The sequence below is a fragment of the Cebidichthys violaceus genome, unplaced genomic scaffold (genome assembly GCF_023349555.1).
Source record: "Cebidichthys violaceus isolate CVI_PGR_0920_01 unplaced genomic scaffold, fCebVio1.0.p SCAF_12, whole genome shotgun sequence".
Lineage (NCBI taxonomy): Eukaryota > Metazoa > Chordata > Actinopteri > Perciformes > Stichaeidae > Cebidichthys > Cebidichthys violaceus.
Genome location: NW_027176285.1, coordinates 908,387 through 929,575, shown reverse-complemented (window position 1 = coordinate 929,575; position 21,189 = coordinate 908,387). Strand labels below are relative to the sequence as shown.

The window sequence follows — 21,189 nt, the reverse complement described above, 5'->3', positions numbered from 1 at the left end:
TATCAGTTATTATATGAGGCACTTTTATTTAGTGATATCAAAGCCATGCAGGTGCACTGCCAGAAGGTTTGACTCCCCTGGAAACACAATAAATAAATACATATACTAGATACTAGATCCTTAATTAATCAATTTATTTTTACAAATTCCATCCAAGACCAATTCATTTTCTTTTGATCAATTAATCAAATAATCATGTCAAGTAAGTGCACATTTAAAAAGCTGCTTAGATATATATCTTTAATCTCCACAGCGGATGAAGAATTTGTACTTGAAATCCAAATCCCAGTATGAAGTTTGCTGTTGTTGTAGTTTCTGATGACTGCCACTAGATGTCGCTTCTTCCCTTCTTACACACAAACTGCACATTTCTTTTGTTGCTGGGAAAAGCCAGTTTAAATTGTCTTAATTTAGCCTTACACACATCAAACACATCACCCAAGTTCACAAGCATCACACCACCACAGTGTGCAGATGGTGCATGCTATTGTTAGATGTGCTTATGGAACAAGCGCTCTCTCTTTATAGCAGACATGCTCTCACTTTAAACAAAGGACAAACTAAGACGTGTGGAGAAAAGTCTAAATTGTCTTTATGTTTTTCACAATTGTACAGTGTTATGGAGGAACATTAGAACATTTAGTCATTTAGTCTACATGTTGAAACTTGAGACACCCAAGTTAGTTTGGGAGCACAGATAGCAATGGAATATACACACAGCATCATATCATGGACATTAACTGAAGACAACAGAAGCACGTCATTTTTACAACATATAGCTATTATTATAAAATTGCAAAACACAGTATAAGTTTACATGTGCATACAGTTCTGTGGAGGTTCTAAAGGCAGACAGACATATGCAAATCATTTTCTAACAAACGTTTTCCACTTTTCTGATTTGCAGTAATATGACCTCATCACATTGTTTTATTTTGTTGTTTTTGAGGAAATGAAACAAAAAAAGAATCCAGATCTATGAATCAACCAAATTATTCGTCAATTCTAATGGTGATTAATAAATAATGAAATGAAAAATGACAGTTCTGTCTGATTATCAGGCGAACCAAAAAAAAAAATGTTCCAATGTATTATTAATAAACATAATAAATAACATGAACAGTATCAGTGTAAAACAATAAACCCAGTGCAGGATGTTTCTAATCGTTGTCATAGATGCAATCTGGAAAGAAAATGTGATATTGATTTAAAATATGTTTTTATAATATGAATGGTGATTTAGGTCCACAGTCTGGATATTTATAAATTCATACAAAATGATGAAAGATGTAGATTAGCTATACAACATACCATCTCCGATGTCATCGTAGATATCTCCATCGCTGTAAACAGAAAGGAAAGGATCAGTACAGACAGCATGTAGATTAGAGTCTCTGTCTCTGTCTCTGTCTCTGTCTCGTGTGAGTGTGAGTGTGAGTGTTGGTGTTACTCACTTCATGTCAATGTGGCTGGTCGAGACGTAGCCAACTGTGGAAGACACACAGACAGATTTTAGACTTGGAAGACAGATTTTGTGGCGCAACGAATGGGAAAAAAGGCAACAGTGGAATCTTGAACACATGTTTTGATTTCTGTTCTTTGCAAACACAAACAATAAGAAGCAGCAGATGCTCACGCTTGCCGTCCTCGTTCCGACAGATCAGTTTGTTGTCCACGGCTTTAACGATGACGTCAAGTTTCTCTCCTGCTTTGACTGGAAGCTCTTTCACACTCCACTTCTTATTGGTCAGTGTGGAGGAGACGGTCACCTGGTACAGCATCTGTATCTCCCCTTCATACTGAAAGAGAAGGACACCGTCAACAGTGTGACCACAAAGACATGTTCATGTTACCCTCCTGATGATAGCAGTTCTTTTTTCCAGCAGGTGAGATCCTGGTTTATACTAATATAAATATGCTTAGAGACATAATAGAGCGACACACTTTGAACTTTTTCCTGAAGTCCTTCTCCTCTTTCTCAAACTTCTTCTGCTTCTTCAGGTCCATCTCCCCTGTCTTGCTTTTGCCTCTCAGATGTGGAAGGCTGCAGAACAAAAGCAAATGATTCTTTGGTTACTTCATATTCTTAGTCAACCAAAATATGTTCTCTGAGACTTCTGAAAAATACACATCATGGATCTCAATGGTTGAGACGGTTATTTAGCTTTATTAAGGGATGTTCTTGTACCTGCTGATGGGAGGAGGGGGAGGCAGATTTTGAGAGTCAACGTCATCGTATATTTCCTCATCGATCGCTCCTCCTACATGATTTGTGATAACGCGTCGAAGAAGAAGTCAGTAATTAGTCAAGCTAATTCATGCATTTAGTACAAACATAACTTATTAGAGATAAAATGCAAAGTGTAGAAGCAATGCTATTTAAACTGCTAACCACTACGAGTGGTCATAACAGACCAAATAAATTAGGTAAAATAAAAAACACAGTTGCTCTTAAATAGAGCAACATTGTGTTTTGTAGAGAAGAATAAAAATCATAAAATGTTTCCATTAAATATCAATTAAAAACATTGTAGTATCAATACCTGAATTCCCCTCTGCAGTAAACTGGCTGGGTGGAGGCACTCTGACACAAGAGGAAAAAGAAATCATTAAAATGTTACATCATTTATATCATCAACTAAAAGTAGATTAATATGATTCAAAGCAGCCCAAATGAATAATCATATTCATGATTTACCACACAATATTTGAATCAGTCGGCCTATACTTGTTAGCAGATGGTGCCTTGATTTGTCTGATTTCGTCAACAGTTCAATGTGAGGCATGCAAATGACTGGAGAAGATTAGTAGAATCACAGATAATCAGCTGCACTGATTGTAATCACAGAAACAGCAGCAAATGAACATCCGTCAGTGTTATTCAGTGAGAGGTGGAGTGGCTGATCTGGGGAGAAAATCAACATTTAAAAGCGACTTCATCCGAGAGGAACTGTCTAGCCATTGAAAGGGGAATGGCGGCTGAACGATTAGGGATTAATAACAGTTGACAGGAGGTCTGTGATCAGTCTTACTACTGAGTGTATTTTACACTTTAGTGCTGGCAGTGGGTCTGCTCCGCTCAAACATCCGCAGGAAGCTCCGAGGCTTCGTAGAAGGAGACCTGGAGTCCAGAGGACTAGAGAGCCAACCAAGCATGAAAAGACCTGCATTTCTTTCTCTGCTCCATCTTCCTGTGTATCCATCTCAAGCATACTGTACTGAAACACTCAATCACCATTTACCAATTCCTTGTAAATAAACAAATCAGTTCCCACCTGACTTCCAGGTTTGAATCTAGAATATCGTCATATATTTCTCCGTCGTCGTCTCCTGGCAGCGGGGGCAGGACGACTACAGGACAAAAGCAAACACATTACATAATCGGCGACATGTTTCGTCTCAGTGAAGCAACCGTGACATCAGCTGTAAGTGGATATAATGGAATGAATTGCAAGGTTTGAAGCATACCTCCTGGTCCTTTCACCCCACTGTGGAGAGAGAAGGATTTCAAGAAGAGAGTCATTTCTTTCTCACTTGGAGAACATGTGGTGAACATACAGTCAAACTCCACCAGCAATGTTAAGTGTAACACATTGATGTAGAGTTAGAATCTATGGTTCCGTACCTTTTATCAGCAGAGACCACGTCGATGTCATCGTACACCTCGGGTTCGTACGCCTGCTGAGCTTGACGATTCTTCAGAGTGTTGAAGTCAATTTCCACTGAAGTGGTCTTCACATAACCAACTGTTGGAAACAGAGAGTCAAATATTGGGTAGATTCATTTTCCCAAATTAGGATTTTGGGTATGATTTATTGCATGTGTGTGTAGCTCAAATATAGACGTTTGAATGATGAATTAGAATTTGTAGAAAATAAAAAGATGATAAGGTTAAGAGATGTAATTGAAAGTCTTGTCCTGTATTTACAGGTTGGACTGGGACGATGTTATGACAAAGACGAGTGAAGAAAGTGAGACCAACGAGGGACGAATATGTGAGCTTACTGGATCCGTCCCGCGTCCGTCCCAGCCACCTTCCCTCTGGGTTGCCCTGGACACGTATGATGTCCACACAGTCTCCCTGCTTCAGAGCCAGGTCGTTCTTACTGCTTCTGCAATCCACACGAGCCTTCCCCTGGTGGACGACCTCCAGAGGGCCGACCAGCTAACACACACAGCCGTGCACAAAGGTATACACAAACACACAGACACAAAGAAAAAAAAACATTTATTTATGACATGCTCCTAACAGAATATTTGTCACTTTTCTTTATGCTAAGCTAAGCTAACCCCCGCTGGGTCCAGCTACTTATTCACTTCCTGTCTCGTTTACTCACTTTGAATTTTTTTCTGGCATCTTGTTCCTTCTTCTCTCGTTCCTTCTGCTCTTTCTTCTCAGCCTCCAGTCGTTTCTTCTCCTCCTTCTCCTCTTTCTCCCTCTTCTTTTCTTGTTGCTGTTCAACCACTCCCCTTTTGGGAGCGACAGAGTTGACAATGGGCAGTAATTGTAAACGTGACGGATCGATACATGAACAAATCCACTCACTGGTTGACTACCAGACGTTCTTAAGATTACGCTCTCTCTCACCATCGTTCATCAAGATCCTCATACATCTCTCCGTCATCGTCATCCTCTTCCTCCTGGGCCTAGAGAACGCATGAGTAAGAAAGAGAAATAGAAATACATTACTGTCATACATCATAACCTTTCAAGACATTTAATGCACATTTTCTATATTTGCTCCAATATTCTAGTTTTCTTGTTTTTCCTATTCCTCGTCTTTGTAATTACTCTCTCATAAATGAACGTCATGCTGCAGTTGTTTCACATTCTTCACGACGTATTTCACTCTCTGAGGCACAATTCCCTCACACTGTATATGTTGGAGTTCAATCTAACATACTTACTTACCTTCTTTGCTTTTTACACACACTGTAGAAGCACTTCACATCAGGTTCAAAGTGAGCAGTTGTCTGCTCACTTTGAACATTTCAAAGATGACGTGCTGCACACCTCTAGTGTCTTTAGGAGCACACATGCATGTTCTTATATGAGTACTCTAGTGTTTGCATCTGCACGTGTGACTGTATGCATATCTGTATTCATGTAGAAGTAAATCAGCATGCCTCACCTTTGCCCTCTGACTTGGGTGACCTAAAGAGAAACAATGAATCAGCATTACAAGAGCATTTGATCCTTGTGCAATCGCTACGATCATCATGATCTGACTCATGCTTCACATCGGACTATTTCTACTCTGTTTAGTGTTTTCGTAACATTCACAGACATTTTATCTTCTGATTCTAAATCATATTATGTTTATGTTTGTACGAGGTTCAGCAGTCCTCCTCTGTCTTCCTGTGGTGCTGTGAATATAGACGCCTTGCCACATGTGATCATGACACATCATGTCTAGTCAGATAGTGATGTTACTGGACCTGTAGATGGTGGTAGAGGTGGAGGAGCGCTGCTAAATTCATCAACGTCGTCATAGCACTCATCTTGCTGGCTCCTGAAAAACATAGTAAGGATTTACCTTCAGCGAACAGGAGAAGCTTTCCCTGGAAAGCATGCAGTATATATTGTGTGTGTGTGTGTGTGTATGTGTGTGTGTGTGTGTGTGTGTGTGTGTGTGTGTGTGTGTGTGTGTGTGTGTGTGTGTGTGTGTTTGTGTGTGTGTGTGTGAGAGGTTTACATGGCTCCAGGGTGTCGTGGGGGCAGACTGGGAACCGCAGGCGGAGGGGGTTGAGTCGGGGTCACATGGTTGGTATGGTTACTGGGGTGAGAGGCCAGAGGAGTTGAGCTGACGGGTTTCTTAAAGGCGCCAGGACCTGTAACAAAAACACATGGTGTTCAGATGAATAGATGGATAGATAGCGTTGTCCATCCTCAGAGAGGTCATTGGGACAGTTGTCTGTACGCAAAATGATGGAGAAGAATGGCCCATTTCAGTTTTAGCTGCTGCTGATTTTAACTATATATAATTTAAGTTTCTAAGTAACTGGTGGAGTAAAAACTTTACAATGTTCCTCTAAAATGCAGGGAAGTAGAAGTATAAAGTAGCAACAAATTTAGCTACAGCACTTCAGTAAATGTAAATACATCACAAACTATAGTTAAACTTTAACAAATATCAAATGTAAAGTGTTATTTCCGGTCCAGTATTTGTCCGTGTTGTGGCACATTTCAGCCACCAGCCGTCCTTCACCTCTGACTGGAAATCCATTCAGGTCGGCTGTGTGTTTAAAAACAGAGCCTCTCACTCGAAACTATCCCTTTTTTCTGGAACTTACTTCCTCATGTGGGGAAACAAAGTCAGCTGTGACAGCAGAGAGCGAGGGGGGGGGGGGGGGGAGAAACTGGACAGGGAACTTAGCCGAAGGAAATAGAGGAACCGAGTGTGTTTCTGTGACTAAAGCAGCTTCTGTGAGACTACTTTTGTACGGAATAGACAAAAAAGCAAATTCAGCTGCTGTATGAACATATCTTAAAATGCAAAGAACAATTTACTTTGAAGTTATCATGCACAAGCAAAATAAACTCAACAACATGCCACACATTGCTAACCTCAGTGACACGCCACATTAACTTGTGAAGCAAGTCGTTGTCACACTTCTGAAAAGTGTTCTCAAAGTCCGTCCGAAGCAGCGCTGCTTGTGACAGAGAGGAAACGCTCTTGAGACAACGATCAGTCAATCCTCTTCACAGGAAGCACCTCAAGCTCAAAGAGAGTTTTCACTACATGATGTTGAAACAAATGATGCTGCAGTGTTTGGTTTGCTGTGCTGCTTACGGATTGGGAGCAGAGGGCAAAGACATGAAGTACCAAATGGAAAACAAATGCTGTGAATGCAGCCAGATAAAGTATGTCTGCCTGTGGGTTCACATATGTGCACCTGCTGCAGAATTACTCTGTTTTCCAGCTCTTTGAGTCAAGTCATTCCTGGTTATAAATTAGATAGGAAGGAGATTTATACCGAAAAAGTAATAGAATGTCTACGCTCTCTTCAAACCCTTTTATGATTCTCATTCCATTCGTGAAAGTCATTGTATTAGTTAGTAAGTTAGTTCAGCTTTATTTCTTTAGGTCGATATCTTTCTGCAGCAGAGCCCTGAGAACACGTTGCATATCCAGAGGTGTGCAGCCAGATCAATCAGTCACCATGACTTTAATGAATGAGGTCATATTTCTGCAATCAGTGCAACCAGTTAAAATGTGTTTTCTCTTCATTATATGTCCCAACATGAAGGACATTACAGTGTGTCAAAGAATTCTCCACACTTTCATTTTAGTGGAGGAAAAACGACGTCATTTCATATCAAATATCAGCCTTAAAGGTCATGAGAATCAGAATCAACCTTTTCAGTCACACCTAGTCACACACTGAATGTAGACACCAGCACCGTCATGTCTTCTGCACTTCAGAAGTCTGTTGTTGTTTTAGGATGAAATCTTTACCGACTCATGAAGTAATGGTTTGGATTTTAACTTTATACTTAAGTGCTCCATATCTACACTTAACATCGACTTGTTAAAGAGCTCTTCATAGCCTGCAGAAGTCAAAGCAAGAACTGTTAACTCAATGAAGAATGCTTGCTTGAGTTTATCTGTCACACTTCTTTGGGATACTGAGTGTTTTAAGCTCGTATTATGTCGGTGGTGCCTCAGACTACACTGGATTGGTGGTTGTGTCCTCGTTATGATCTATGGTGTCACTATTAAACCAGCAGAGCTGTTCGTTCCTGTGAGCCGTACTTACCATGATCAGAGGCCACAGCACCTCGTTTGAAGCTCTCCAGGTTGACTCTGGGGGGTCGGTTGGGCTTGGCGGGGGCAGGGCCCAAAGCCAGACTGTTGGGGAGGGGGTTACGCTTGGGGCCTGAAGCGTCATCGCTGATACTGCTGCTCGTCTGAGGAGAGAGGTTTTGAGGTTTTTTGATGCTAGGTTTTTTACTGGCTAGAGGTTTTGGAGGAGGGACGGCGTTAGAAGGACTGATGAGCGGTTTGTTGGCTCCGTCTGCTTTCCCGCCGCTATCTGACTCCTTGTTGAAGTTATTCTGAGCACTCCTGAAGTTGGACGGGGGCTTAAAAGCGGAGTTTGGCAGAGGCGAAGGTTTGTTCGCAGTGTTCAGATGGCCTCCTGCCATCTCTTCATTTTGCTGTCGCAATTTTACAATGCTGCCGCTCGGTTTTTGTTGTAAACCTCCACCGCTGTCTTCTTTGATCCAGCTGGGCTTGGAGTTAAAGGCGGGAGACGGTTTGGGAAAGGCCGGTTTGGAGTCGGACAGAGTGGTGCTCAGAGGGGGCTTGTTGAGGGGGGGCTTCTGTAGAGGGCCTTTGGCTTCAGGAGCCTGCGAGAAATGTGGCTTCAAGGGTGGCTGCTGCTTATTGACAACGAAAGGTTTGGTGTTGGTGTCGTCCTGGTTGTTTCCAAACCTGCTTGCCAGGGCTTTAGTTTTGTTTGGTTCGTGTGCCTCTACGTCACTTTTAGATTTCAGAAAATTGGGTTTAGGAGGAATATTTTTCGCCCCGCCTGAGAGGCTGTCGAGGACAGGCTTCTTCGTCTGTGTTGGGCCGGAGGAGAGGGTGGGGTGCAGGGGCTGTTTGACGCGTCCAGGCGGTGGAGAAGTCTCATCGACGCTCGCCCCAGTCGACTGGAAGCGAGCCATCATGGCCTTTACGTCCGCTTTCTTTTCCTGGAGAGAATGGAAGAGGACCAGAGAAAGAGTCAAATATCATAACACATAACCAGAAGTGAAATTATTATTCGAATATTCAAGTATAAAATGACTTCAGCAAACGAAAGTCCTAAAACAGAAACTGCTGTACAGTGCGAAAGAGGAATAAAAGAAAACAGAATGCACAAAGACTGACATGAAAGTTCACATAGGAACAGAAAGTTGCACAACTTTTAAAATACCTTATTTCCTATCAGGACATTTCCTTCTCTGATTTACATTTGTGCAACTCCTGCTCTCTCTCTGTGGTTACTTCTTCAACTTATCTGTTTGTTTGTCTCTTTTCACTAGGTGACTCATTAACCACTCATCCGTGTTTACACAATCCATGTCAAACTGAGTTTGAAACAAATGAGCCTAAGTTAATCAATGTTATCTCGTTGTTCTCTGTGCTGGAAACGTAAAACTCTTACAACACTGAATAAACCAGGAGCTCCCCAAAACACAGAGTCCTGTATTCTAGCCTACAGAGTTTCCTTCATGTATTCCAGTTAAAAGCTCTTTTCTATGATATGGAAACTATTGAAATGTTCCAGATAATGTAGCCTCTGAAGATCACGTCCTATTAAAATGTATAAATAAAAAGCAATTACAAACGATAAGAACGTTCTCATAAGCACACAGATAAAACTTAAACAACACTTGAAAGCAAATTCTAATATGTTAATTATGCAGTACTATAAAAAAAGATAGACTGGTCATTGCTCCTTTATTACTCTTCAGAACACAGTTCATGTTGACTTCCTAGAACATTCTCCAGTGCAGGTAAACAAACGGTACTTTTGTCAAGTATGTTCTGTTGAAGACGAGGGGGAGGATATTTACAATGTGCCTGTTTTGAGCTGAAGGAACTTTAGCGACTAAATGGTTCATCGTGTGTTACAGGCTGATTGTTTATTACACTGAGAATAAGTCTATATAAATAAGTCGATAGTGTTGCTCTAGCTATGGCAGGATTGGATTATGAAAGTCTGTCCTACAGAATGACCAATATGCCCAAAATAGCAGATTTGGTCAATTTCAGTCACACATGCAGCTGCTTTACAAAGTGCCACAATGAAGTGACCACACAAGTAGCAACCACACCTTTGGTAATAAGGCAGGTTTGACTGGAGTCAGCACCATACAAGGAAGTGGAGATAAGAGCAGGCTATTCCTACAGCGGAGCGGCGAAAGTAAGGGAAAACTGTGCAACGGAAAGAATAAATGCTCTGCATGAACATAAACGGGAAGTTGTACGTCAGCTCTTAACAAAATATCACACCCAGCTAGAACATTTTACAAATGTTGACATTGACACCAAACCATGTTAACGGTAAAAAAAAAAAAAAAAAAGGAGAAAAAGCTGCAAACGTGTTATTGAAACTAGCATGATCTCAGTTTGATGCTTGTGAGTGATGATGTTCAATGAGTGTCACTTTAAAGGTGCGAGTAACATCTTCTAGGGGTGGCATAATGAAGGGTGTCAACACGAAGCCTGACATGATGCGGCTGCATATGAAATCCGGGCAAAGTTCCCTCCGTTTCTCAACCACAGTAAAGTCAGAATTACCCAATATGTTCAGACAGTTGCAGTTACCACTTCTCTAAATGTTTGTGCAGTTGCAGTTTTGTACAAATTTTTACAATATTTAGCCAACATAGCACAACAGAACCACAAACTGCCGTCAAAATGACCGTCAAAATAAATCTTCTCTAAAACAACTTCACCTTCTTTAAGCGTGGCAAAGGTAGGATTTACTGCAGGGCTGTTGTGTTAGACTGCATTAGTTTCAGATAGAAGTGACTGATAAGCTGGCATCTGACTGGACATTCTGGGTAAGCGCAGGTTTAGACTGATTTACTCTGTATTCGATCCATTGCTGCAGTGCAGGGTCACTTTTACTTTATGTAAACTCACGGGGAGAAGTGAGAACCATTGCTATGTTGGCCACAAAGACTACAGCCACTGGAGTGTTAGATGTTTATCTAGTTTCCCTGTTTTTTTTTTGCAAATATGAACAAAAAGGCTGCTGTCTGTACAGTTATCAACCACAAGGACACTTCCAGTCAAATGACCTGCTGAGAAAAGAATGACAGGCGGAGGTATTCTGGTCAAAGCAAAGAGGAACCTTGATTTCTATTTCCAGTGTGATTAAAAGTGGAGGCCAAAGTTTCTCCATCTAGTTTACATGAAACCACACATTTCTTTACACATATTGATGTATGAAGAAACTGAAACAAAAAACATATTCAAATGAAAATAATCTGATAGGTAAGTAGATTGCTACATTAAATATAATAGATCCTCTCTAATCATACATGCAGAAAGTTGCTTAAACGAATGGCATCGTCAAATTCAAATGTACAGAAATGAATGACTACTTGAGGGTGTATTTGCAAAGAAATACTCAATAATATCCATTCTTAATAGGCTACTTTTAAACACTAAGATTTCCAAAACCCTTTTTTCCAATGGCATTCTCGATTCATTGTAATATCTAAAAAGTGATGTATCTAAATAGCTTCACAGTTAGCTGACAGTGAAGCTGTACTCACCATGCTGAGGACGGCGATCCGAGGCAACGCTGCTTCGTCTGGTGTGAGAAGTGTTGCAGAGCGTGTTTGTTCAGTGTGTCTGTGTGAGCTTGTGTCGCTGTCGAAGAGCGAGGCGGAGAGGTACCGAGATGAAGCGACTGACAAAGAGTGTGACAAAGCATTAAGTGTGTGACTCTGTGTTTGTATGTGTGTGTGTGTGTGTGTGTGTGTGTGGGGGGGGGGGGGGGGTGGACACTCCAGTTCTGTAAGCTACATCAGTAGACTACTTCCTCTCTCTGTAGTATGTGTGTGTTTAGTGAGGGTGTGAGTCTCACAGCCTCTCTTATCTGTGTGTTTCGATCTCATGGATTTGCCTATACCTGGCAAACTCCCTGCAGTTTCCCTCTGTGCTTAACAACTGATGCCCACTCACTTCAGTGGAAGGGCAACAGAACAACCACTGTGAGACGTGTTCCTTTGCAACCGTGTCAAACACTTTAAACACTGTTCAAATGTGACCATGAGGGATTTGGCTCAACAAACATGTGACATGACTCAAAGCTACATAGCCACAAAGAGCAACAACCCCACCATAATAAAGAATTTGACCACGTCTGCACAACAACAAGACCAACAGTCTGCAGCCGTGTGAGGCTGCACAGTGGGGGCTTTGAGCTACCAAGGCAAGCATAGCAACATACCCAGAAGATTAGCTAATTAGCACTAGATGATGAGTCAGTGGATCGACAAAGTCAGTAGCCAACATCCTCAAACTGTCTAAGTGCCATGGCAACCCTACATTACTAGTTGTGCCTGTATAGTTTGCTAACAAAGCTAACTCTGGTCCATGCACTGTTTCTGGGTGTTTAGACTTGTCAAGCTTTGGTTCAGGATCAGTATCCAGAATTGTCCCGTGCATTTTAAGGATTCTGGCCCTCAGACTGGAGTGAGCGCCTGATTTGATCACCTGAGTAAAGAGAAGAGCAGTCAGTGGGACAGACGTCAACAGATGCTTTTAGTGAGGAGGTTGTCTCACTCAACCTCAGTGGACCGCCTAGTGCAGTGATTCTCAACTGGTGGGTCGCGGACCTTTGCCTGAAAAAAAAAAAAAAAAAAATCTTGTGCTTTTATTTTGAAGGGGATTTTTTATGCAGCGGAGTTATTCACACTCCTTAACAGTATTTGACGTTAATGCCTTGTAATGCTAATACACACCCTCCATTTCACAGTGTAGAAGAACAGCCACAACGTTTGTTTTCATGCTAATTGAGCGAAACTCAAGTAGGACACCGACTACATGAGATATGGGTTTTCTTACATTGAGGACAAAAGAGGACAAAATCCTCAGAGTGTTTTGTGCAGCGAGGTTCTGGAACAAGAAAGCATGAAGCTGTCAAAACTGAAGCGGCATTTGTTGATCAATCCACAGTGGATAAGCTGAAAACTATTCCTCTGTCAAATTACGTTATCTTTCACGTGTAAATTAAACAACCAAATACAAACAATAACTTGGAACAAAAAGAATCTTCAAATTTGGTTTTAGGAAGTAAAATGTAAGTCAGAAATCGTAGCGACCTCAGACCTTTAGGGGGTTTTTTTGGGTCGTTGACAGCAAAGGTCAGGTGACTTCCATCGTCAGACTCCACATGAAGCTACTGAACCAAGGATCACTGCAGGTTGTTGTGTGCAGACTCTCCCCACGATGTCACCATCCACCATCCATAACGCGACACAATCTGTCTCCAGTCCGCCTGACATCATGGTGCATCAGGCCAACATGCAAACTTGTATTTGATGACTTTTCACATTTCAAAAATGTAGAAAACCAAAAAAAAAACGTTTCTTGGTATGTTTTTTTTTTCTTTTTTCAACAACTGAAAGCTTTTGCAGAAAGATTAAACTGTGACTTTTTACAGAACAGTTACAAAAGAATGTCCTGAAGCATGCAACGAGTTTAGCATCCATAACTCTTTGTTTTTCTGACCCTGAGGTGGTGCAGCTCTTTAAAAATAAGCTAAACAGATGTTTAGCTCAGCGTTAAAGAAAAGAACATCTGTTTTGTTTGAAGACAATTTAAATTTTAGCATCACAACATTTCAACAGAGGGACTTTCCATTTTTATACTTTACACAGTGAATGTGCTGCCAAAGAGCACAATCTGCTCGGCTTTGGATGGACTTTGTTCCTGTTAAACTGTCGCTGTAATCAGCAAATGATAACAGACCACCATCAGCAAAAAAAGAAAAAGTAGAAGGATGCACACATTCTTTCACTTTTTGAGTTAAACCATTCAAATAAAAACATAAAATATGCATCTTATTATTGTGAGTCCTGGACCTGTGAGTCCTGAAGAAGGGTTTGTTTCTGTGCATCTATTCGATGTGTCATCTCAAGCATGTTTGTAGCTCATCTTCACTCCACTGCATCCTCTTCCTCCTCCTCTCTCATCATTCCTCTGACCGGTGATACGAGTACGTGTCGTCTGCCCCGTCTTCATCATAGCCGGGGTAATGCCCCCCCTCACTGCCTCCTGTCCCTCTGTCCTCAGGGCAGTGGATCCCCAGTCTCTTCTGCAGCTTCTCCTCCTGGAGGCGCTGCTCCATGGAGTCCACCAGGTCGTAGATGCTGTCCAGGGACCACATGGGCGATGGGAACCACGCCTTGACGTCGCTATCCTTCCCCACGACCAGCATGCTGTAGTATTCCTTACTGATCTTCAGCTGTTCTCTCAGATTGTTGACGGTGTCACGGGATAACGGCTCAACTTCACTCTGACTGTGACCTGGTGAATCGTAAGTTGTGCACTTTATTAAACACGGTTGTAAGTTGATGTTTCCATCACTTTGGTGTCCACTGCTCCACATCACTGTGACTCACCATTCAGGGGGAAAAGCTCAACCGTTCCTGTTGCTTGGTCTCCAGTTCCAGTCAGCTTCAACATGGCAAAGTGGCGAATGCCTGAAGAAAAACGAAAAATAAGTAGTGAGTAAATGTGAGCAAGAAGCCAGTAGTGGAAGAAGTACTCCGAACATTTACTGAAGTAAAAGCAGAAATACCACAGCGTAGTAATCCTTTGTTACAAGTAAAAAATGCTCATTTTGCAGAATGGCCCATTTTAGAACAATATATATTATTTTAAAGGATTATAATAATTGATACATTAATTATTAAGCATCATTTTAATGTTGCAGCTGGTAAAGGTGGAGCTAAAGTAAATGTAGTTCAGTAAAAAGTGTAATATTTCCCTGTGAAATGTGGAGAGTTGAAGTATAAGGTATAGCACACAATGGAATTACTCAATATTTGACTTAAGTAAATTACAGTATAGTTTACTATAAATAAGAATATATTATAACATAAAAATGATGCAATAACTTTTAATTACATATATGACCAGTTTTTATAGTTATTATTTAATTCTAACCAATAAGGCAAACAGAGTGTTTGTTTAAAGGTCAGAGGGGAAACCTGACTCGGTTGTAACGTTTCCTGATTGTTCAGTAAGTGTGGAGAGCTGCTGACCCAGGTGACACCGCTGTCCACTGAGAGCAGAGAGCTGCTGTTGGAAGGAGTAGTCGTCCTCAGAGGGAGCAGAGAGGAGCAGCAGTCTCCTCTTAGACATGAACCTAAACATCAAGAGCAATGTAAGTTTAAATGTTGTGCTATAAGTCAGCATTATGTGACATCAGGACATGTTAAATAAGAATGAGAACATGTTGTGTATGATTTCTGAAGAGGCTGTTTGTCCCTATGCAGTATTAGTGGATAATGAGCAGTGAATTACAGCACAGTACCTGAGCAGTGAGTTCTCAGCTCCAGGCTTTGGCTTCCCATCAGAGCAGGACGGAGGACTCCTCCTTTCTTTTTCTTTTTCCGAACGCCTCGAGGGAAAGTCGTCAATGTACTCGAACAGAGCAGGGCCTGACGGAGGAGCCTCAAAGACTTTCTAGGGGAATAGTAAACACAGAGAAACAAGTGTCGTCAAGTTGAGTGCACTTTTCACAAACAACTGAAAGGATGGCACCAACTTTGTCCAACAAGTTTGAAGGAAATGCTGCTTCTCCTGTACCACGAGGTGAATATTCTCATCGCTCTGAGCACCTGTGAACTCAAGTGCACTTCCAGGTGTGATCCTGAGTGAGAGTAGTGCTGGAATCGAGCACTCATGCTAAAAGACGAAAGAACAACCTGAAGATGGGGGCGTCTTACATTGGGTTTGATGTCGTAGTCTGTGACGGTCATGGAAAAGAGGTCGGAGGACGACAGGCCGAGCTCCGCTCTCAACAGAGAGATCAGGCCTGAATCTGAGAAATGATCCGATCGGTCACTGAGTGGAGGCTCCGACTCTGAAACACAAACAACGTACGAATGACTATGTCTGCATACAGATGTAAAGGAAGCAGATAAAATACCAGGAAAATCCTAGTTTAACCCGGCACAACCACAACGACATTACCTCCGACTCTAAACTACCACAAAGATGAATCTCCACCTCCGAACAACGTTTGAAACATGTAACCTTCAAGGACGGTACACATTGCAGGGTTGTTGTGTGGGATTCCAGTAGTTTGGTTTATGACCAAACGCCTAGAAGACAAACACCGTTCCCATCGTGCTCACTGTTTATTCAGCAAATGTAAGCATGCTAAGCACACTAAACTACTGAACATGTGTTATCAGTGAGCTCAAAGCAACCCTGTGGTTTTAGTGCTACAGCCTCAGACCATAGACTCTTGTTTTCTATTCAAACAGCTGCTGTTTAGCTGTTGCAAGTCAGAAATACCCGCAGCATTTAAAAGCACCGCAGCTCAATAACAAATGTTCACAAGCAGTCTGCAGCTCAGTTTTTAAAAAAAAAATGTATTGAAGTAAAGAGGAAAATGCTTGAAAAACACTAGAAATGATCCTTTTAACAACAGATGTGAGAGTGAAGAAATCCACTCTTTCACAGTGAATTAGACCTCGACTGCTGTAACTATAGAAGCATCATATTTGCCTTTGATCACAACTTTTTGCTCAGAATATTCAGACATTAGTTATATGTAAAAAACAAATCATATCTGCACAAGATTTTCCAGTTACTGAGACTACCCCTAGATATATCAACTAATATTAAATGCACATTTTTAAACGGACACTATCATACACATGCACTAACAAGCCCTCCTCACCGAGCTGGTGGTGTTGCAGCGTGAGCTTGGCGTCACTTCCCTCTCCCACGATGGTCGCCACGGTGATCTTCCTAATAGCGAGGTCACAGTGCTGCTTCTGGCTGTCGTCTCTCTGCTGCGTGTACAGTGCTGCATCTCTGCTGGGCGTCGAGATCAGCTAGCACCAGTGCGACACACAAACAGATGCATCACTCCAAATGGAGGATATGAGGTCCTGACCAGGTGCAGATGTGTCTTAAGAGTCCAATGCTTTGCATGCGCTTTATAACGTGGATGTAGAGATAAGAGACTGAGCAAAAGGAAAACGCCAGAATTCAAAAAGAGACAGTTCTCACCATTAACCTTCTTGTCCCCTTTAAAGTGTTCAAGAACTCCGTCAGTGCTGTTTTGTCCTTCTCACTGGCCTCTCTGTTGGACTTTTTACCTCTTCCTTTCCCTTTCTTCCCTTTTTTCCCTTTACCCTTTTTCTTGGATCTTTGTTTGTCCCGCGCCTCATCCTTTACATTCTGCTCTTTTTTATCTTCACTGTTTTTCCCTCCATTCCTTATCTTCCCTTCTTCCACAGCGGAGACAGGCCTGCAGTAGAATAGAAGGAGAAAAAAAAGGACTTTGATGTTCATCCAGCTCTAAAAAAGCACTTCTGTCTGGTGTAAAGAGATGAAGAGGCATGAGCTGCCAGATGGGAACACACATTCTAAGAAGGGCTTTAACGTCCACACCCTTTTGTCTACTACAGTATGTTTGATAAATGGACCAAGAACATGAAGATGGTACCTGTCTTTCTTCACTTCAGCGTTACTCTTGGACACAGATGGAGGGCTGTGCACTCTTTCCTGTCCACCACTGCTTGAGCCCTTTCCCCTCGCGGACCCAGCAGCAGGCACCTTACGGATCACGAACCTCGACCGTCCATTCAGTATATCCTGGATTTTACTCCTCAGGGCAGCTTTTTTGTCCAGGGGAGGTTTTCTTTGTAATGCCGCGACAGACGTCACATTACCTCGCCTCTGAGGGCTCACTATCGTCTTCTTCATCTTTCTTTTCATCACAACCTTCTTTTTAGTGGTTTTACACCTAAATAGAAATAATTAAAAAAAACATTTTGTCTGAGAGGATTTGTGTAGATTTTTCCTACATAACTTCAGTTAAAATTACGTATAAAAAATGTGTGCAGTAAATTGGATAGCACACATTAACATCTCACAACAACTCCTACAAACTGAAGATGAATTTTTAGAATGTGAAATGTTGGTAATTTTCCCGACAACAGCATTAACTTTCAATCGAAAGTGCGCTGACATTCCCTATCAGTACAGTGAATGACACAGTGGTCTAATTGAACCTCAAGTTGGATCCTTTTCTGGTCATCTTCTCCAGCTTCCTCACAGGGAGCTGATCAATGAGCTCCAAAATCGCCTCAACGCGGACCGGATAAGGGAAGCGCTCACTGACCCGAAGGTTCTTCTTCAGAACCAGCATGGTGAACCCTTGCTCCTGAAACAAATTGTTGTAGTATAAAAACTCAAGCGCTGGTACCCACAAAGGAGGAATAGTCAAATTCATAAAAAAAACATTTCCAATAAGAAACAATTCAAATGGGCTATAACTAGTTTACATCTTGTTGTAGGACTAACTGGTTACCTGGCTGGTCAGCTCCAGGTAGTGCAGCAGTTTGCTAACTGTGTCAGGGTCCAGGCTCTCCACTGTGGCATCTCCTTGGAAAGTTGTTTTCTGGATTCGACCTTCCATCATGGCGTTCTGGATGATGGTGATGATGAACGTGTCTCTTTCTGCCAGACGGCAGTTCAGCCCTTTCTGAAAGAGACGGGGGGAGACAAAGGAGGTAGAAAGGATGCTGTTTTTAGTTAAATTACTTCATCATATTTTCCCAAATTAAATAAAACAAATTTAAAAACGACCTCCAAATGGTATAAATAAGTACAGTACCTGCTCCATGTCTTCCAGCTGTTTCTCCATCATACGAAGGTAGTGGTCATTGTGTGATGGGGCTGTTATCACCCACAGTCGCTTTTTACCTGGAGGAGAGAAGGGGTACTGTAAGTACGGTACTGTAAGTAGGTAAACAGACAAGTAGGTACATCAGCCGATCACATCATTTGTCTCGCCTGCAAAGTCCGCCAGGAAATCCAGCTCCGGAGCCAGGCTCGATGAGGACTCTCCGACCCCTCTGTTGTCCGCATGATCTTCGTCCAACCCCAACCCCTGCTCGATGCCCGGAGGGAGGTCTGAATAGTCTCCCCAGTCCCTCACGTTAGGGTCCAGCTGAACCTTGGGCTTGCTGCGACTGATGCCCGGCCAGGCGGTGAGCCAACCCGGGTAGCTCCAGAGAACAGCAAACAACAGCAGAGGCCAGTGTGACTTGTGGAAATGAAGCATCCTTGTTGACACGGTAGAGTGGCTGGGTCGTTGATCGGCTGGAGGTGGTTAGCGGCTCACAAGTCCTCCTCTGAGTATAAAACACATTTGTGCTCGATCATAGGCACCAGTGTTGCATCTGAGACAGACCAGATGGATTTGTGAGCTGTTTAAATGTGATTTAAGAGTGTGAAAGCTCCAGAACGTCGATCACAAAAGTTGAGAAATCCCCAAGTTCAAACCCCCATTAAAGGCTGAAGAGCTCTGTATCCTAAAAAAAACAGGTGGACCCAATCGGACTCTCAAAGGCAAAAGATCAGCAAAGACTGCAGGGATGTTAGCCTCTCTCACCAGCAGAGAGAGACTGACCGGGGAGACTTCCCTCTCCTCACACACATGCGCTCCTGGTTCACATTATCCCCCGGGTCCGTTAACAGGAAACTCAAAAGAATTTTCTGGGACTTCAAAGCATTTTCTCTCTCTCTCTCTCTCTCTCTCTCTCTCTCTCTCTCTCTCTCTCTCTCTGTCTCTCTCTTTCACTCTCTCTGTCTCTCTCTCTCTCTCTCTCTCTCTCTCTCTCTCTCTCTCTCTCTCTCTCTCTCTCTCACACACACACACACACACACACACACACACACTCACATTCTGTGTGTGTGTGTGGTGCTGCTTTGTCCCACAGCTCATGGTTTGGTGTCCATTCTCAATAGAAAAACAATCAGTCACATGCAGAACAGACTCATTGTTCCATAGCATGAGTTGGATTGAGGGTAACCGCCCCTCTGTGTTTTTGATCAGAGTAAATGCCTAACTGCTTCAGGGGTTACTTGTATTATTATTTCACCCGGTGACGATTGTATTTGACATTTTTCTATTTCAATATCTGTCACTCTCCATCAGAGACCGGCGCTGACTATTGCAGGCTGCCTCACACGTGTAGGAGGTGAAAGCAGTGTTGACAGACTGATGGAGTCAAAGTGGGAGTTCAGAGTTTGAGCACTTCATCTTCAAGCCATTTGTTCAACGGGAGTAAAAGCTTTTAAATGAAGGCAAATGGCAGTGACCATAAATAACCCCGACAGTCTAGAAGAGTTCACACCAGTTCAAAGTTGTGAACCTGAGACAAATGTGCCCTTAGGCGAGTTAACCCTGAAGACTCTCTGCCAGGAAAAAGGCAGTCATTGCTCCCATCACTGCCCCATAAATGCTCCACCAATTAAACTCTTAACCACATCAAACTAAAGCTTAAACAGCTGATATTAGCATAAGACCACAAGCCTCAACAGACCTGTGAGCATACACTTGACCATCTTATGTACAACTTTTTAGTAACTTATCTATTAAACACTGCAGGATTTCTATGTCTAGTCAGGTTATAAGTTACTAAATGTAATGTAATAAAATACATTAAAAAAGTATTTACATTGCATTTTAAATCCTTCAAATGAATTCCAGAGAAGGAAAAGATGGTTCTGCCACCAGTGATATGATATAAACATATGCAACTACTAAGCAGACCGAGATACAGCTTCAGTGTTACACACTTTGAAATGAGTGAAAACAATGACTGGTGAGGCTCTTTACGATTGTGAGATGTAAAGACACATGTTGATTACGTTTTTGTATTATTATGTCACTGAGGAAGAAGAAGAGAAAGAAGAGAGAATATAGGAAACAAAAAAAATGTATAGACGTTCAAGCGAAGCTAATGCAATTAGAAGAGCCGTCTTTAGGGTGAAACGCTGAAATGAGAACCAGGCGTAGCAACAATGCATTCCACTCTCTGAGCCTGATAAAGAGAACCAGATGATCAATATGTGAGTGAGAGAGAGAGTGTATATACTCCATACAGTACATATACTGTAAGAGAAGTGAGTGTCAACACAGGTTCTGTCTCAATGACACTTTTTCATTGGCAAAGATGTACAGTTCAAAGACAGCCAACAACCTTCCACGTGTCTCCAGCACAGAAACACAGAAACAATGTGTCCCTCACAAGCACTACATCTACAGCGCTGGATCAGCGAGGAGGCTTCATGCATGAAGTGACTGCGAGGAGGAGAGAGGAGAGAATTGCCTCCACGTAAATGACAGAGCAGGTTATCATTTCCTCATTTCAAGGAGCAAGCAGCTTAAGAATAATCCAAAATGGGTGAAAGTGAGTTCATGACACAATGTAAAAACACTCCTTAGAGGAAAAACGTGAGTCTTGCGGCACATCTTTGAACAGCGGTGCCATTGCTAGTCGTGTGAGTGGAACTGATTAGTCCATGAAGAGGGGCTAGAGGGGGCCGACCAAAGATCAACGAGGGTTGAAATCCTGGACTACAGGCAGTTTATAGGATTGTTTTGATCCTGTATGAACAGTTTGATGAAGAAGATCATATT

The 21,189-nt window shown here is 42.2% G+C and overlaps 2 protein-coding genes across 3 annotated transcripts; both read right to left on the bottom strand.

The window, feature by feature from the left end:
* Positions 1-575: 575 nt before the first annotated feature.
* On the bottom strand, positions 576-11,483 carry fyb1b (FYN binding protein 1 b). 2 transcript variants are annotated; one of them, XM_068705798.1, is made up of 19 exons: positions 11,279-11,483; positions 7,762-8,698; positions 5,697-5,832; positions 5,440-5,513; positions 5,133-5,155; positions 4,589-4,647; positions 4,338-4,470; positions 4,006-4,165; positions 3,626-3,746; positions 3,469-3,488; positions 3,276-3,351; positions 3,050-3,136; positions 2,544-2,584; positions 2,189-2,261; positions 1,945-2,044; positions 1,637-1,799; positions 1,455-1,488; positions 1,312-1,343; positions 576-1,183 (listed from the first exon to the last, which is right to left on the bottom strand). In XM_068705798.1, exons 1-19 carry the CDS (start codon positions 11,279-11,281, stop codon positions 1,161-1,163), a joined length of 2,295 nt encoding a protein of 764 aa, XP_068561899.1. In that variant the 5' UTR covers positions 11,282-11,483; the 3' UTR covers positions 576-1,160. The 2 variants fall into 2 exon arrangements, with proteins under 2 accessions (XP_068561899.1, XP_068561900.1); XM_068705799.1 differs by lacking the exon at positions 3,050-3,136.
* A 1,700-nt stretch (positions 11,484-13,183) lies between these two features.
* On the bottom strand, positions 13,184-18,970 carry ccdc80l2 (coiled-coil domain containing 80 like 2). Its single transcript, XM_068705483.1, has 12 exons — positions 18,555-18,970; positions 18,376-18,464; positions 18,070-18,243; positions 17,771-17,922; positions 17,203-17,502; positions 16,764-17,004; positions 16,429-16,585; positions 15,467-15,603; positions 15,052-15,203; positions 14,780-14,883; positions 14,135-14,215; positions 13,184-14,039 (listed from the first exon to the last, which is right to left on the bottom strand). Exons 1-12 carry the CDS (start codon positions 18,823-18,825, stop codon positions 13,705-13,707), a joined length of 2,193 nt encoding a protein of 730 aa, XP_068561584.1. The 5' UTR covers positions 18,826-18,970; the 3' UTR covers positions 13,184-13,704.
* Positions 18,971-21,189: the final 2,219 nt, after the last annotated feature.

Coding starts and splice junctions, on each gene's coding strand:
- ccdc80l2 (XM_068705483.1), bottom strand. CDS start 18,825: ATGCTTCATTTCCACAAGTCACACTGGCCTCTGCTGTTGTTTGCTGTT. Junction 18,244..18,375: donor AGCTGGAAGACATGGAGCAG/GTACTGTACTTA, acceptor CGTCTCTTTCAG/AAAGGGCTGAACTGCCGTCT. Junction 17,005..17,202: donor GCTGAAGTGAAGAAAGACAG/GTACCATCTTCA, acceptor ATTCTACTGCAG/GCCTGTCTCCGCTGTGGAAG.
- fyb1b (XM_068705798.1), bottom strand. Junction 4,648..5,132: donor ACCCAAGTCAGAGGGCAAAG/GTGAGGCATGCT, acceptor TGCGTTCTCTAG/GCCCAGGAGGAAGAGGATGA. Junction 1,344..1,454: donor ACCAGCCACATTGACATGAA/GTGAGTAACACC, acceptor TTCTGTTTACAG/CGATGGAGATATCTACGATG.